General features: G+C 37.8%; 1 protein-coding gene across 1 annotated transcript in view; it reads right to left on the bottom strand.

Annotated features, from left to right (window-relative positions):
• SIK3 (SIK family kinase 3) overlaps positions 1 to 16,295 on the bottom strand; it is a 248,309-nt gene that overhangs the window by 63,053 nt on the left and 168,961 nt on the right. The window contains exon 4 of the mRNA XM_082845541.1: positions 11,683 to 11,844. Coding sequence (XP_082701667.1) covers positions 11,683 to 11,844 — 162 coding nt within the window. The remainder of the gene's footprint in view (positions 1 to 11,682; positions 11,845 to 16,295) is intronic.

Raw genomic sequence — 16,295 nt, 5'->3', positions numbered from 1 at the left:
TTGGAGGTGAGATTCCAGTTTGAGTACTTAAAAATCTTTTGTTGTTCTTTAAATTTCCTATAGTATGCTTATATTATTGCTTTATTATTCTGTATTAAAAATTTTTGTTTTAAAAATAAAGACTTGAATAATAAGAACTAAAACACTGAGCAGTTAGTTTCAGAAAATTCTCAGGTACAAAGATGCCATAAAGATACTTTATATCCCTGCCTCTTTATTTATTGGCACAGGAAAAAAATTATGACCTACAGAATCAACATTAAAATGATGAATATTCTAAAGAGTTACAGAAGGAAAGGGAGAAACAAGAGAAGAAACTGGTTGAAGTGAATACTCACACCCACACAACAGAAGCCATATGGGTGGAGTTGTTCTCTTCATGTGGCCTATGGTCATTTATTTCTCCACTCATAAGTGGCTCCTAACATAATTTGTTAGGTCTCTTTTCCAACCCCCAACACCCTGGTTGGTTAGCATTTGTCTGCAGGCTAGAATGGTATCTTACATCCCCTTAATACAGAGCAGCAGACTAATTGGAACCATATGTCTGTCTTCTAGGGATGGTTTAAATACCAGAGCTTTACTATCCATTTTGAGACTTGAAATCCTTTGTTCTAGGCAAGATCAGGAGGCTGGGGCTATACGGGGCAGTGATACTGTAGCCCTAAAAGTTAAGTATATCAACATCTGGGTATGTCTATGCAGCAAGGGGAAAGAGGGAACGGGTGGCACGAATTTAAAAATCAGGACAACTGCAAGAGGAAATTTTCTTACTTGGTCCACCACCTCAGAGTAACACCCTTGACTTCTTTTTTGGCTGACCAAGGAACAACCCGAAGCAGATATAACAGATTAGGCGCAGCCTGCAGCCAGTTCCAAATGTTCACAGTGTCTGTGAAGGTGGTACAGTAGTACAGCTACAAGTGGCAGCCAACCCCTTCAGGAGTGACTTGTGCTTCATTTCACTTCCTCGTTGTGATAAGTAAGCTTGGAAGTACGGGGCAGAGGAAAAACGTGAAGTGGGAAAATAATTACTTATCCTAAATAAACCACCTCACCAGAAAATACCGAGACAAGATCCTTCCTGTTTTTTTTGTTTTGTTTTGTTTTTGCAGTACGCGGGCCTCTCACTGTTGTGGCTTCTCCCGTTGCGCATCACAGGCTCTGGACGCGCAGGCTCAGCGGCCATGGCTCATGGGCCCAGCCGCTCCGCGGCATGTGGGATCTTCCCGGACCGGGGCACGAACCCGTATCCCCTGCATCGGCAGGCGGACTCTCAACCACTGCGCCACGAGGGAAGCCCCCTTCCTGTTTTAAAATCTGAAAGCTTCTGAGGACTCATAACCCCAATGCTGCACTTGCAAGTAAAGACAAAGATCAAGAATAGAAATAATTTAGGGCCCTGATTAACTTCTCAGTGGACTAATAAGTACGGGGTGTGGGCCACAAGCTGTCAGGTATTCTAGCTAGAAATGATTTGACAAATCAAAGATCAAGACCTGTAAAAGAACACTTTATAAACAGGATTTAGACCGTTATATGGACTGTTAAGATAGAACATGACACGGAAGAGGAACTAACCTTGTTTTTCCTACACAATATTACTAGCCTAGAAATCATGTGACCCAAAAGCTTTATTTGGATTTGAACACGAGTCAACTGTGTGAATCTCAAAATATTGGTAGTGACAAAGGATGAGTTTCAAAGTTCCCAGGAGTCTCAATATTAGTTTGCTCTTAAAAATGGGTCTGGGAAGTCCTGAAGTGTTTAGCAATCCCTTCAACCTCTGGCTGAACTTCCTAACTAGGAGCTAATAGAGAAGTAATGCCAAAAACTACTGACTCACAGCCTGAGCATTTATACTCAAGAGAAATTCCTTCATGGGAAAAAAAAAAAAATCAAGTAATCAGCTTATTTGGGAAGGGGGGCATTTGGTTTAGTTTAAGAAACCAGGGGAGGTCAGAATTGGAGGAGGGGACAGATAATATTCAGGAGGTTGAAAGAATATATGTACCTTCTTGGTAATGTGTTAGGTATTAGAGGACCATTCTGTTGCAGCTCCTACTATTGCACCATACACAGGGCTCTTACACAGCTATCACTTAATCTTAGCAATCTCCTGACCCTCCACAACTTCTGAGCACTGTGTATCATACAGCATGATGACTACCTCCGTGGAAAATGAAAGTTTAAAAACAAAAATGCTGGAGCAGCATTACATTGGTATTTTCAATGAATGACATGTATTTGCCCCCAAAGTTTTAAAAATATCTTAGCAGTTAGGATCACTGAACTCAGATATTTTTAAATGAAGTAATAAACAAATCCCCTCCACTCTTATCATAGATAGCACTACCCCAACCCTTCTCAGGAAAGGCAAAAACCCCTCACCAACACGGGATCTTTTAATCAAACTCAGTATTGAGTAGATGTATAAAGGAAAAGGTTATAATAAGACCTTTTCTATAAGACCTACAAACAATATTCACTGGAATTCTTGAAAACATTAATGCATACTATTGCAATTACGATTCTAAAGTGATTCATATCACTTAGAAAAATAATAGTCCAATCATTCAATCAAGTAAGTTTCTAATCCTGACAGGTGAGCACACTATACAAATTTTTAGTGTGCCTTTTATGGACCATAATGAATCAAGGTCCCCTTAACTTCTCAACAGAAACTAAAGATACCAAATGGAAATACAGTATATGGGTATAACAATAATATTTTCCAAATTAAAAATTAAGGCATATGGTCTGATAAGCAGAAGGCTACTTTTGGAGAAAAGAAGGTACGATCACATATAAGATTCTCAGTTGTCACCTAGAAACTAAGCAGGCAAGAAAATACCATCTTAGGTTAAACCTAACAGAATAGAATAAACATAACTCAAATGAGAGGAAACATCTGAACAGTAACCCACCTAAAAGGTAAGGTGTAAATATACTAACAGGAGTAGGATACGCCCCAAGTTTCTGAGGGACCATTAGTGCATCAAGGGGCAAACAACATAATCACACATCTAACAATATAATTATATGCATAAATTGAGTTTTAAGCAAAAGTTTAGGGGCAATTGGTATATCATAGAGGAGAAGGGCTTTCCTGAAAAAGAGTCTATCAAGAGCTCAGAGAATCTCTCAATCTGATTAAAAAGATCAAGGTCATATTTGGACTAGAATGTTAAGAAAACTAACCTATTTAATTGTACAAGTACTCGGTATTTTCCAACTTTTCTGACTCTCAAACTTCTTTCAAAGGAATATATTATCCTAAAAACCTTGCAAGAAAGAAATTTTAAAAATAACTTTGTCATTTTTATGTGATTTATGATAAAGAAGTAATTTAAGTAAAATATTTTATATTAGTACATTATTAAAATTGATAATTTTAATACATTTAATACATTATAATACAGTATGTATTACATATATGTACATATATGTATTGTTTATAATGTAATATATGTAAATAATACATATATGTAATATATGTAAATAATACATATATGTATTATTTATAATGTATTATAATACATTATAATGTATTATAATACATTATAAATAATATTTATCAACAAAATGAAAAGGCAACCTACTGAATAGGAGAAAACATTTGCAAATCATATATCTGATGAGGGGTTAATATCCAAAATACATAAAAAACTCATACAACTCAGTAGCAAAAAAACAATTCAATTTTTTAAATGGACAGAAGATCTGAATAGACATTTTTCCAAAGAAGACATGCAGATGGCCAAGAGGTACATGAAAAGATGCTTAACATCACTAATCACCAGGGAAATGCAAATCAAAACACCTGTTAGAATGGCTATTACCAAGAAGACAAGAAGTAACAAATATTGGTGAGGGTGTGGAGAAAAGGGAACCCTTGTGCACTGTTGGTGGGAATGTTCACTGGTGCAGCCACTACGAAAAACAGTATAGAAGTTCCTCAAAAAATTAAAAAGAGAACTACCATATGATCCAGCAATTCCACTTCTAGGTATTGATCTAAAGAAAATGAAAGCACTGGGAATTCCCAGGCAGTTCAGTGGTTAGGACTCCTTGCTCTCAGTGCTGAGAGCCCAAGTTTGATCCCTGGTTGGGGAAATAAAATCCCATAAGCCGCGTGACGTGGCCAAAAAAAAAAAAAAGAAAAGAAAAGAAAATGAAAGCACTAATTCAAAAAGACATCTGCATGCTCATGTTCATCGCAGCATTATTTACAATAGCCAAGATATGGAAACAACCTCAGTGTCCATTGACAGATGAATGGATTTTAAAATGTAGTATATGTATACAGTGGAATATTATTCATTTTTTCCATTATGGTGTATTACAGGATATCAAATATACTTCTCTGTCTATACAGTAGAACCTTGTTGTTTATCCATTTTATATATAATAGTTTTCATCTGCTAATCCCAAACTCCCAATCCATCCCTCCCTCAGCCCCCTCCCCCTTGGCAACCACAAGTCTGTTCTCTATGTCTGTGAGTCTGTTTCTGTTTCATAGATAAGTTCATTTGTGTCATATTTTAGATTTCACATATAAGTGACATCATATGGTATATGTCTTCCTCTTCCTGACTTACTTCACTTAGCATGATAATCTCTAGGTCCATCCATGTTGCTGAAAATGGCATTATTTTACTTTTTTTAAATGGCTGAGCAGTATTCCAGTATGTATGTGTATGTATATATATATATATATATATATATATATACCATATCTTTCCTATCCATTCAGCTGTCGATGGACATTTAGGTTGCTTCCACGTCTAGGCTATTGTAAATAGTGCTGCTATGAACACTGGGGTGCATGTATCTTTTCTTTTCTTTTTTTTTTTAAACATCTTTATTGGAGTATAATTGCTTTACAATGGTGTGTTAGTTTCTGTTGTATAACAAAGTGAAACAGCTATACATATACATATATCTCTATATCTCCTCCCTCTTGCGTCTCCCTCCCACCCTCCCTATCCCACCCCTCTAGGTAGACACAAAGCACCGAGCTGATCTCCCTGTGCCATGCGGCTGCCTCCCACTAGCTATCTATTTTACATTTGGTAGCATATATATGTCCATGCCACCCTCTCACTTCATCCAAGCTTACCCTTCCCCCTCTCCATGTCCTCAAGTCCATTCTCTATGTCTGCGCCTTTATTCCTGTCCGGTGGGGTGCATGTATCTTATCGAATCATAGTTTTGTCTAGATGTAAGCCCAGGAGTGAGATTGCTGGATTATATGGCAACTCTATTTTCAGTTTTTTGAGGAACCTCCACACTGTTTTCCATAGTGGCTGTACCAATTTACATTCCCACCAACAGTGCAGGAGGGTTCCCCTTTCTCCAAACCCTCTCCAGCACTGGTTATCTGCAGACTTTTTAATGATGGCCATTCTGATTGGTGTGAGGTGGTACCTCATTGCAGTTTTGATTTGCGTTTCTCTAATAATTAGCGATGTTGAGCATTTTTTCATGTGTCATGTGTGTCAACTATGTGTACCTGAAATGCCTTTTTAATGAAGGTACATTAACTTTTCATTTGTAAAAGCTCCAGTCTTAGGAATAGGATTCAGAAGAGAGAATTTTCCAAACTCCATTTTCCCAAGGGTCAATATACGTTAAAGTTCCTTAGCCCCTGCTAGTTGAGGGTCCTATACCATTTCAGGGTGAGAGCACAAGGGTGAGGCGTTATGATTCCTAGGCTCTACTAGGACCCGAATTTGGGAAAGTCACATGGCCTCTCTGGGTCTCAATTAACTACCCATCAATCAGGGAGGTGTACTGAAAGATTACCTAAACAAAGGGTGTTAGGATAATGACATAAAATTTGGGATTGACACGATGAATATTCGTAACTACTTTTTGTGACCTGTCAGGGACATTCTCAATCACCAGACTATGGAAGGGGTCTCAGAAATCCAAGGTTTCCAACCTTTGTTTTGAGATACAGATATGACTGTATCTTAGCATATTCATACTGGCGGTGAAAGGTCAATAGACTTACCAAATGTTTTAGTTTCTCACTTTTAAAAAATGAAGTAGTCTAGATCTCACTGCATTAAAGGTCAAAAATTTCCACAGTACCTCAAATCCATGCACTGTGGAAATTCTTTCCAAAATATTGGCTTTGCTGTAGCTGAACTTCAGATCTTTGCTGTCTACTGATTGCCAACTAAAACAATAACACCGGAGTGGAAACCATCTCATGGAGACCATTCTGGGAGTCGACATTTAAAGAAAAAAGTTTCCAACTTCCTTAGGTTAAAAAAAAAAAGTTTCCACTATTTTCAAAACATTCTCATAATGTCTGAGTATTTCAAATAACTTTGCTTCAGGGAGTAAGCCAGCTACATTTAGGCAATCTTTTATAAATACAGAAATTTCTCTAGTAAATTTTTAAGGACAAGAATTAAAATTCCTTTTGAATAGCAGTGAATCAACCATTAAAAATAAGGCAACACCAGTTTGATAGCTTAATATAATCCATCAATAAGAAAATCTGATTTCTCTATTTCTAAACATATCTGACTGGAAGTTCCCTCTTCCTGGCCCAGAGATGTGACTGGTTACCCAGTCCCAGAAATTCCTCCTCTGCTCACATCTCTTGTATTTGTTGCCCTTTTCTTCCTTCCCATATCCACTGCCACCACCCGTATGCAGGATTTTACCATTTCACAGCCTTTTAACTGATCTTCGTATTGCCTTCCTGTCCCCTCTCCCTACTCCCACCCTTTTTTCCTTATCCACCCTGAATCTGATTTATTAAGTCTGGTATTCAAACAATTTTACAATTTAGTACAAATACCTCCCCCTCCTGCCTTCTCAAGCATGACTCCTTGATCCTTCCCTCTCACCAAGCTTTTCTGCAGATATGCTGTGTGCATTCTACTGCTGCCCATGCTTCTCCAACTCAGCTTCTCACTGTAACCAAAATAAAGCCCCAAATCCTCACCATGTGCACAGGTCCCCAGGCGAACTGGCCCTTGCCAGCTCTCTCATCCCATCTTTCCACTTCCGGCCTTATTTATTATCCTCAGCCATGCTAAACTTTCTCTTACCCCCTAAATATGTTGAATTCACCTCTCGCAGGCCTTTGCCTTGCTCTTCCTTCTGTTTGGAAGGCTCTGACTATCCTCGTTATCCTCTCACAAGTCGTTCTATCAGACTACTCGATATTACCATTTTCACAGCCCTTATGAGAGCTTGTTTATGTGTTTACTGTCTATCTTTCCCCATCAGAACATTAGTTCCAAGGGACTATTTTAATCGCTGCTGTATTCCCAATGTCTGCACACAGCAGTTGCTTTACTAACATTTGCTTACTGACTAATCCTACTGGCATTCTCTCCTTGACACCTATCCTTAAAGAATTCTATTCATCCTTTAAGACTCACCTCAAGTGCTATATTCTCAAAAGGGTGTTTCTGTCCTCATCACCACTGTGTAAAGTTCAGATCAACAAAGTTATTGAGCACCTACTATACAACAGGTACAATAAATGGGATATGCTTACAGTCCCTGTGGCATCTGTAATCTAATGAAATTCTGCAAACTAAAGTGGTTTCTCCATCCTCTGAACTCCTGTGGTGACTGGACTATACAATTAACGTGATAATGAATCATGATGTGCTCTGTAACATCTCTCCTATTGTATCAAACTGCAATTTGGTAGCTGTCGGCCATGCTGTCACCCAGGGATACAAACGATGTGCTAAGAGAGCCATGTTGTGCCTCCTCCATCCTGAATCTGCTCCTTTGTGGATCCTCACACATCTGAGGCACAAAGTGAAAGGTTAGAGACCAAGAACCCTATTCTTTTCCCAGCGTTGAATTCTCTACATGAAAGAGATTTGCACGAGTGCTCTTTATAAGAAATTCAAACGTTTAGCAAGTTAAAGGTGTTTTGGAAACTCTAGTGTTTTCTAAGCAAGACATATTTGCATGCCAAATATGTTGAAATTAAATGATATACGTGAAAATGCTTTGCAAAGTACTTTTTATATATGTAAAGCATAATTTTGGTGTTATTTAACTTTTCAAAGCTCTAAGCATTTGCTGCCCACATAGACTGTAAATTCTTGAGGGCAGGAGTCATGTTCTGAGCCTTCTTTTTTCTGTTCCATGATACCAGAGCAAAAAGCCTTTGTTAAGAACAGTGAAGATTACAGATAGCCACTACAAATTCTTCGTTCCAGACTTGGCAACTGTGCCTTTCAGAAATAAAATTCTTTATTCTGAAAACAATCAATGCTTATGCTGGATTACTAATGATAGAAACATCTTTCAAATAATTCTACAGAAGATAGGTTTGTGACCAGCATTAAGAAGAAAGCATTAAAACCAGAAAAAAAAAACCCAAAGTATTCACCTGAGCTTCATTCTCTCTAGAACTGGCACTAGAACAAAAATTCATAGGTAAGAATTTAATCACAAAAACTCTTAAACAATGGAATGATGTTGAATCTTTTAATATCTGTAACTGAAACTTATCTCTCGTTTCCTGGGAACACATATTCACTTGAAGAGTGCTAACATGGACTTTTATAATAGCTAGATTTTTATAGTAGTACCAAGTATTACATGTAAATTGTCACATTACTTCATACAAAAAGTAAACATATATTCCTGTAAACACAAACATCCCCAGAACAACTTATTCATCTACTTTCGAACAGGATGCATAATCTTTTCATCAAAACTACTAGGTAAATATTGGATAAGGAAAACATGAATTCCTTAAATTTCCTGATCTGAATTTTTATTAATTCCAAGTTAATTTGCTACTATAACATATACGATGATTTTTAAAATGAGGTGCTTAAGACTAACAATATTTTAAATAAAATAAAAAAACCCTCTTTTCTCTCTCATGTGTTTCTTTCATATACAGTAGTTCTTTCTTACTGAGATTTATAATAATTCATCAAAAAGACTACTGAAAAGATCAGGGATCTGAAAGTTACTTTTAGCTTTCAGAATAAAAAGTTGATTTCATTACTTATCTGAACTTATCCCATCAGAACCATCCAACCTACCTCTCTAAAATTAGTCATGCTGTAGTCAGCTTCAACTAGAAGCGTTCCTCCCACTGGTCCATTAAGTTCAAAGAAGGCCTGGCTGATGAGAACGGGTATTTTATCCAATTTATGTGTAGGAAGGGAAGTTCAGGCAATGACTGAGAAACTGAGTAATGACAGCATGTAGGAAAGAATGCGAACAAAGACAATGTCAGATGCTGTAGCAGAGCACAAAGCTAGGGGCGCTCATTTATTCTTTGCTTTGCTCTGAAAACAAATAATAAAAATGCAGATTTTAGGTTAATGAAATAAAAATCTTGACAAAGTATATGTATTAATACACAGAGAGCCCAAGGCTGGCTGTCAGGACCCCTAGGAGTCTGTAATTACACACCAACAGGTAGAGACTCATATTGTGACTGCATGGGTTTGTTTTTAACTATTAACAAAGGAAAGTATTTAAAAATCTCCTTACCCAAATATTTGTCAGTAGAGTTTCTAAATTCAATTATCACCAACCCCTGCTTTTTAAACTTGGCTTCTCAATGCAAAAACTAAAAGCCGTACAAATTTCCCTTAACTAAATCAAAATGATTCTAAATTCAAAATCAAGAACCAAGGAAGCATAAAAACTTTTTCTTAGTCTTTGGTCAGTGAAGGTAGACTAAGACTGTAGCAGAAAAAGAGGGTCTTCTTTTTTTTTTTTTTTGCTGTGCGTGGGCCTCTCACTGTTGTGGCCTCTCCCGTTGCGGAGCACAGGCTCCGGACGAGCAGGCTCAGCGGCCATGGCTCACGGACCCAGCCGCTCCACGCATGTGGGATCTTCCCGGACCGGGGCACGAACCCGCGTCCCCTGAATCGGCTGATGGACTCTCAACCACTGCGCCACCAGGGAAGCCCTGAGGGCCTTCTTTTAACTCACTACCCTAATCAAAAATCCAAAGAACCCTACAGTAACATTTGTGGTAGGCTGAATAACAGCCCTTCAAAGACATCCTTGTCCTAATCCATGGAACTTGTGGATGTGTTATCTTCTTTTGCAGATGTGGTTAGGTTAAGGATCTTGAGCTGGAGAGACCATCCTGGTTCATCCAGGAGGGCCCAACGTAATCACAAGGGTCCTTACAAGAGGGAAGTAAGAGGATCAGATTAGGAGTGGGAGATGTGACAATGGAAGCAGGAGGTGGAAGTGTGATGTAAGGCCTGGAGCCAAGGAACGCAGGAGGCCTCCATGAGCTGAAAAAGGCAAGGAGATGAATCCTCCAAAGCCTCCAGACGGAACCAGTTCCACCAATACCTTGGTTTCAGCCCCACAGGATTCATTTCAGATTTCTGACCTCCAGAACTATAAGATAAACTTGTATTGTTTCAAGCCACTAAGTGTGTGGCAATTTGTTACAGCAACAATAGATAACACATTTTATTATACTTTTAGGGATTGTGAAGCTTAGTAGGTGTTATTACCATTAATTTAATTGAAACTACAATGAATAATTACAAAAGAGGGTTTGCAATTGTCAGGCCTTTCCACCCTACCCACCCTTGTGAGCACTGTCAGCATCTAGAGAGCTTTAGAGAATATAAACCAGACGTCAGGGCAAAGGAAAAACATGATTTCACGTAAGATAAAGAAAGCTTCTAATTCCTGTCTACTATGTACTGAGCAAATACAGAACTCAAAGAGCTTACAACTATAAAAGTTCTAATCAGCCCAACTTAGATAAACAAAAGGCTAGGTGACATTCCGAGGATGTAAAAGTAGAGCCTGGCAAGTGAGCAGTTATGTACACAAAAGAAACTGTCAGAAGAATCAACAACCTACAAGGGTTCACATAGGTACTTTGACCTATAATATAATATATATTTGAACTCTCAGTTCCCACCCAGTTAAGGAGGGAAATCTTCAGAATTGCTTCTTACCTAGGCTTTTCAAGACAGTTATATTCTAGCTAAAGTTCTGTTTTCTATATGAGATTCCAGTCCTTTTTTATCTGGAAGACGAGGGACATACAGTGCAACACCAAAAACTGTCAGAAAAACAAAAATGGTTTATTTTCATATTTATAATTTCTATATAAACTGCAGTCACTTTCTTCTATCAATAGGTGGTGAGCTTGTATTGGTTAGGCAAATGCTGACAGTTTACTAAAATTGAAGTATGAGTAGAGTGAGGCAGTGAAAAGTGCTTTTTTAGGCACTGTCAGATGAGCAGATGAATGAAATTTGAGGATAAAAAGAGATGGACTGCCTTTAAACCACCGTAAGATCTATTCTTCTTAAATGATCCTAAAACCACAGTCTTAAGAATAAGCATGCTCTATATCAGCAGTGACACAAATCAACCTTCTCAAGTGACGGTGAGAAGGCACACAATTTTATCAGTTTTTTTTTTTACTACTTTATTCTATATTTTATTCCTTATTCAAAAATTACTTTTTCTTCTTTCTTCCCAACCTAGTTGCATCCCAAACTACATAAAAAAATAGCATCAATGTATTTTGAAAGCTTATTAATTTTCAAGCCACACACACACAAAAATCCTTTTTATAATACTTCTTTCTGAATAGATAAAACAGATAATCCCTTGCTTTAAGAACCTTGAAGGAAAAGCTGCTTCACTCCTATTTCACATCCTCAGCATACTTCTCACCTGCTATTTTGATATTCAGATTGGCATCCAGTAGCAAATTTTCAGCTTTTAGATCACGATGAACAATATTCCGACAGTGACAAAAATAGACAGCTGCGACAATCTGTTTGAACTTCCGACGGGCCTCCTTTTCTGCCATTCTGCCATGGGCCACCAGGTGGTCTGCAGTGAAGAAGAATACCGTCAGTTCTTGTTTTGGGACAGTGGTATAATTTCAAGAGGTAGACAGAAGGAGTGATACAAGTGGGCCCAGCAAATGAATGAGTCAAAGAAGTAAAACAAACAAATGGAAAACAATACACTTACAGTCCTGATTTGTATCTATAAAAATTCATTAGTAATGAGCACCCAAACTTCGTTAAGTATAAATCCCATTACACATACATATGCATAAGAATACACTCGCCCTACCATAAGGAAGGAAGAGCTGTGAGGGATGCACATAATGGTTTTCTTCAAGGATCGTAACACTCAACACCTTCCTGTGCGTATCTCCGTTGCGAAAGATTATACAGCAAACATGCACATGAAGATACACAGCAAACATGCACATGAAGATAAGTATCAGCAATATTTCCTGTGCTAAAGGGTGAGTCAAAAAGCAGAGTCACAATAATCAATCACTTTAGGAAAGAATAGACAGAAATTAGTCATTGCTGAGAGGGGAAAACCTGCTTTATACAGGATTCTGTTTAGGCTAATATCTCTTCTGCTTTCTCAAAGGTTTACAATTTGACATAAAAATGTACTTATTTGGTGACTATTATCTGGAATGCACGGTAATATGCCTGCATCTTTACATTTGCATTTACTGTGCTTACCAAATATTTTTAAAACTATGTTATTAATTTTTACAGATAACATCAATAGAAAACCATGTGAGTTTCTACCACTTTAAATGAAATAATTTCATTGGCTATGTCACTAACTACGGTATAACAAAAGAATTTACATGTGATAAACTTTGTAATTCTATAAATCAGGCTATCCTCTATATTTAAAAAGGAATTGATTGACATATAATCAATGTCATAAGTTCTATAACACTTTTCTAATAGTGGAAGTACGTTTATATTGAACCAATGACATACATATCTTTAACCCAGTTCTTCATCTGACAGCATATACGGATCACGACAGCTGATGGCATTAGAAATGTCAGTGACACAGTTTGCTCTGTTTGAAATCTGTAATAGCTCATCAGCACTATCCTTAAATCAACTGATCTAGCTGGAAAAAAGACACATTTGCCATCAAAAGCAACCTGAGATAGTGGGAAAGTGGAAAATTAGACAATATAAGTGTATTATTTTTTGTTTTTAATAGTACTTTCAGTAATACTACCCAATTGTTTTGGCACCATTTCCATCCCCCATGGGACAAGTCAGGTGAATCTTTTCTTCATCACAAAGAAGAACTTTGAGATAAAACATATGCACCAGTAATGACTGACAAGATTAACAGTTTAGGACACGAAATGGAGTGGGGGTGGTCTGAAGAAGGGGGCAAAATGACAATCCACCCACATATCAGATTTTCAAATAATTCAAAGTACATTCTGACCACAACGGACATTAAACTTTGGAGACCAAATACATTAGTAATTTTAACAACAATGTTATAAGTAGTTTATTTAAATTATTAAGAAAGACCCCTCAAAGGAGTTGTTATAATTGTTAAGAGTTATCAATGACCCACACATAAGATCTTTGAAGCATTTCCCTCAAAAACAATCATTATTATGGCCAAGATCACCAATTTGGTAGAAAGAAAGAGAAAATAAGAAGTCTTTAGCTTAGATGTTAAAAGGACTAGGATACAGCTTTCTACAGGAGTTTAGACGTGGTGATAAGTGAGCTCACACTCTGGTATGTTTAGGCTTCTGGTGAGATCTGTCAAATGAATTTCAAACAACACAAGGTCCCCAACTAGGGACAGGGAGTGAATACAAGCTGTTGAAGAACTGGATGTCCATCAGATGTGGACACCATGCTCCACTTGAAGAGGCCATTCTCTCTAACAGTACCTGCTCCTTTGACCCACTATTTCTCTTCACCCAAGGCCTAATTATTCTAATAATGTGCTTTAGCTGCTAAACCTTGTCTAATTAAAGAGCTTTGAAGAGACAGCTATTCTTGAGAAATACAAAAATAAACCCTTATGAAGGTTTACCCTCAGAAGCTCATTTGGCCAAGCCACCCATTAATTAAAATGCCCAGGAGACATTCATCTGGCAGTAAATACTAATTACCAGAACACATCAAAGAGCTTCTTAAATACAACAGAATGATTAATTTCGCAATTTCCAAAATAAGTGATTTTCTTTTATTAAAAAAACCTCTTTGTATTTTCTAAGTACTTTGTTTTCCTAAAATGATTGGAAAGTTCTCAAAAATGTTACATAGGCCAGGAGCTGGTAGAATGCAGCCTCGTTCTGTCTTATCTCTACAATGACACATCGGTTGTCCTTGGATGAATCGTTTATACTGCCAATATTGCCACCTCTTGATCTGCTAAACAGAAATAAATTCTGTTACATACTATGGCCAAAGAAAGTATAGCATATTTGGGAATAAACTTGTACTTTGACTAAGAGTTATCATATATGACATAATTTTAACTTTCAAAGACATTTAAAAAGCTATTTTTTAAAAAGGTCCACTCATTACTACACAAATACTATTTCAGCATTTAGTTAATAGATCATAAGGATCTTTGTTCAGGATTCTGTAATGCTTGAAAGTGATTATTATTATACACCAATTGTACTGTTACACGGTTCTGGTTACAAGGTATTTGTGATAGCACACTGGGTAAAATGGCTTAAACTATATAGTACTTTCCATAAAGATACCTCCAGTATCCCTACAGCTAAGAATATAAAGAAGATACACAATTTACTTTTTTAAAAAATGTGTTGCCTGCAAACGTCAGATGTTTCTTACTAGCCATTGTGTTTGATGTTTAAGTTCTTTCTTCTTTGGGAACGTTGTGCTCTTCCCCACATACAGGACCTTCATACTGGCTCAATGTCATTCAGACTTTAGCCTCTGCTTTTATTTTTGCCCATCTTATTACCACCACCACCACCCGCCGCCTCCAGCCCCTGTTAGTTTGCTTTCAGTGTAAACCTACAGGGTCTAGTGGGTGTGCCAGGAAGCCAGAGCCTGCAGCGGTTTTTGGTCCCTGCTGAAATTGCCTTTCAGCTGCCTGCTGACAAATGGCTGCTTTATGTTCATGTGTGCTCCATAGGCAGGCAGCAAAAATTCTTCAAGTTCAAATATGACATTTAACTTTCAGCGAAGAAACCCAGAGCAGCAGTAGCCCAGCCTGGACTTAACACAAAGTCACAGCATTTGAATACATACTGGGGTAATTTCAGAAGGCAAATGAAACAAATAGCTCCCAAGCCACTCAACATTCAAAGTAAAATACATTCTGCAACTTGTCAGGATAAACCCACTTGCAAGGAACTCTAAAGAGTTGTTCTGCTTCTTCTGGACAGTTTAGTGAGCTAGTTCTCCGAAATACTGGGGAAGATGCCACCCATACCTCCAGTCCCAAACACCCCACCCTGCAACCATGACCCCAGCCCCCCATCCACACCCCTGAGTCTAGACAATCTTCACTCCATCACAGTAAGTCCCTTTTCACCATCAATTAACTACTACTCTATTTAGTTGCCATTATACCTCTGGGGCAAATTTAAAGTTTTTCTCTATCACAGCTTCAACCATTTCAACACAGACAAGGATGAGGTGACTCTCAATTAAAAGGAGAAAACGGTTCTCCTGTTTTCAAGTTCTTATCAAAAGTGAGGAGCCTGTGAAATAAAAACAAAACAAAACAACAACAAAAGAAAAAAGTAAGGAGTCTAAGTTCTCTTTCTCACTTTCCAATCACCATAAATAACTTGGCACTGGATTTCTGTAATCTTTTTTATCTGCTCTTCCTCACAAAATCAAAAGTAGTTACTGACACTAAGGGATTTATATACCTCACGAGGAGTATATCATTAGAAGCGGAGGGAATGAATTCTGAAGTTTCAAAAGTCTTAGAGCACCAGCGTTTACAAAGTTTGCTTCAGAGTTCACTGCTTTTTCCACAGTGAATTGCTTCAAATTCACTGTTTGTAATTTTGTCCCAATCTGACTCAGGAAGAAATATCTTGTGGTACAGTTAGATTCTAACCTTTCAAAGAGCAAAAATACACATAAGGCAGTCTTAACGTCCCTAGACCAGCCTTGCTGGAGTGTCAGAGGCATGCCACTAATGGGGTAGCGGTGGGAAGCCAACATTTCTTAAAATAAGTCACTTTCCCACTATAAACAGACAGTGTCTCCATTTGTCTGCTAAGTCTACAACATCTAAGATCCAAAACACTAGCTGAAAATGAACATACCCTGACAGCAGGTCAAGCAACAGGGCAGAAACTTTTCATTTTACATGATGAAGAAACAACCCAGTCTAGAATGGGAAAAAGGCGGCTCATGTGCTAAGCTTAGGTGGCTACCTGGAAAGATTTCTGCCAATTCCAAGCTAACCACAGCTAGCAGTTCTTTGCTTTGCCACTCAGTTCTATCATTTCTTCTTTCTACACTCATGGAAACGAC

The sequence above is a fragment of the Leucopleurus acutus genome, assembly GCF_964270905.1.
Source record: "Leucopleurus acutus genome assembly, chromosome: 8".
Classification (NCBI taxonomy): domain Eukaryota; kingdom Metazoa; phylum Chordata; class Mammalia; order Artiodactyla; family Delphinidae; genus Leucopleurus; species Leucopleurus acutus.
The sequence above is the reverse complement of the archived record's forward strand: the minus strand, read 5'-3'. Positions and strand labels throughout refer to the sequence as shown.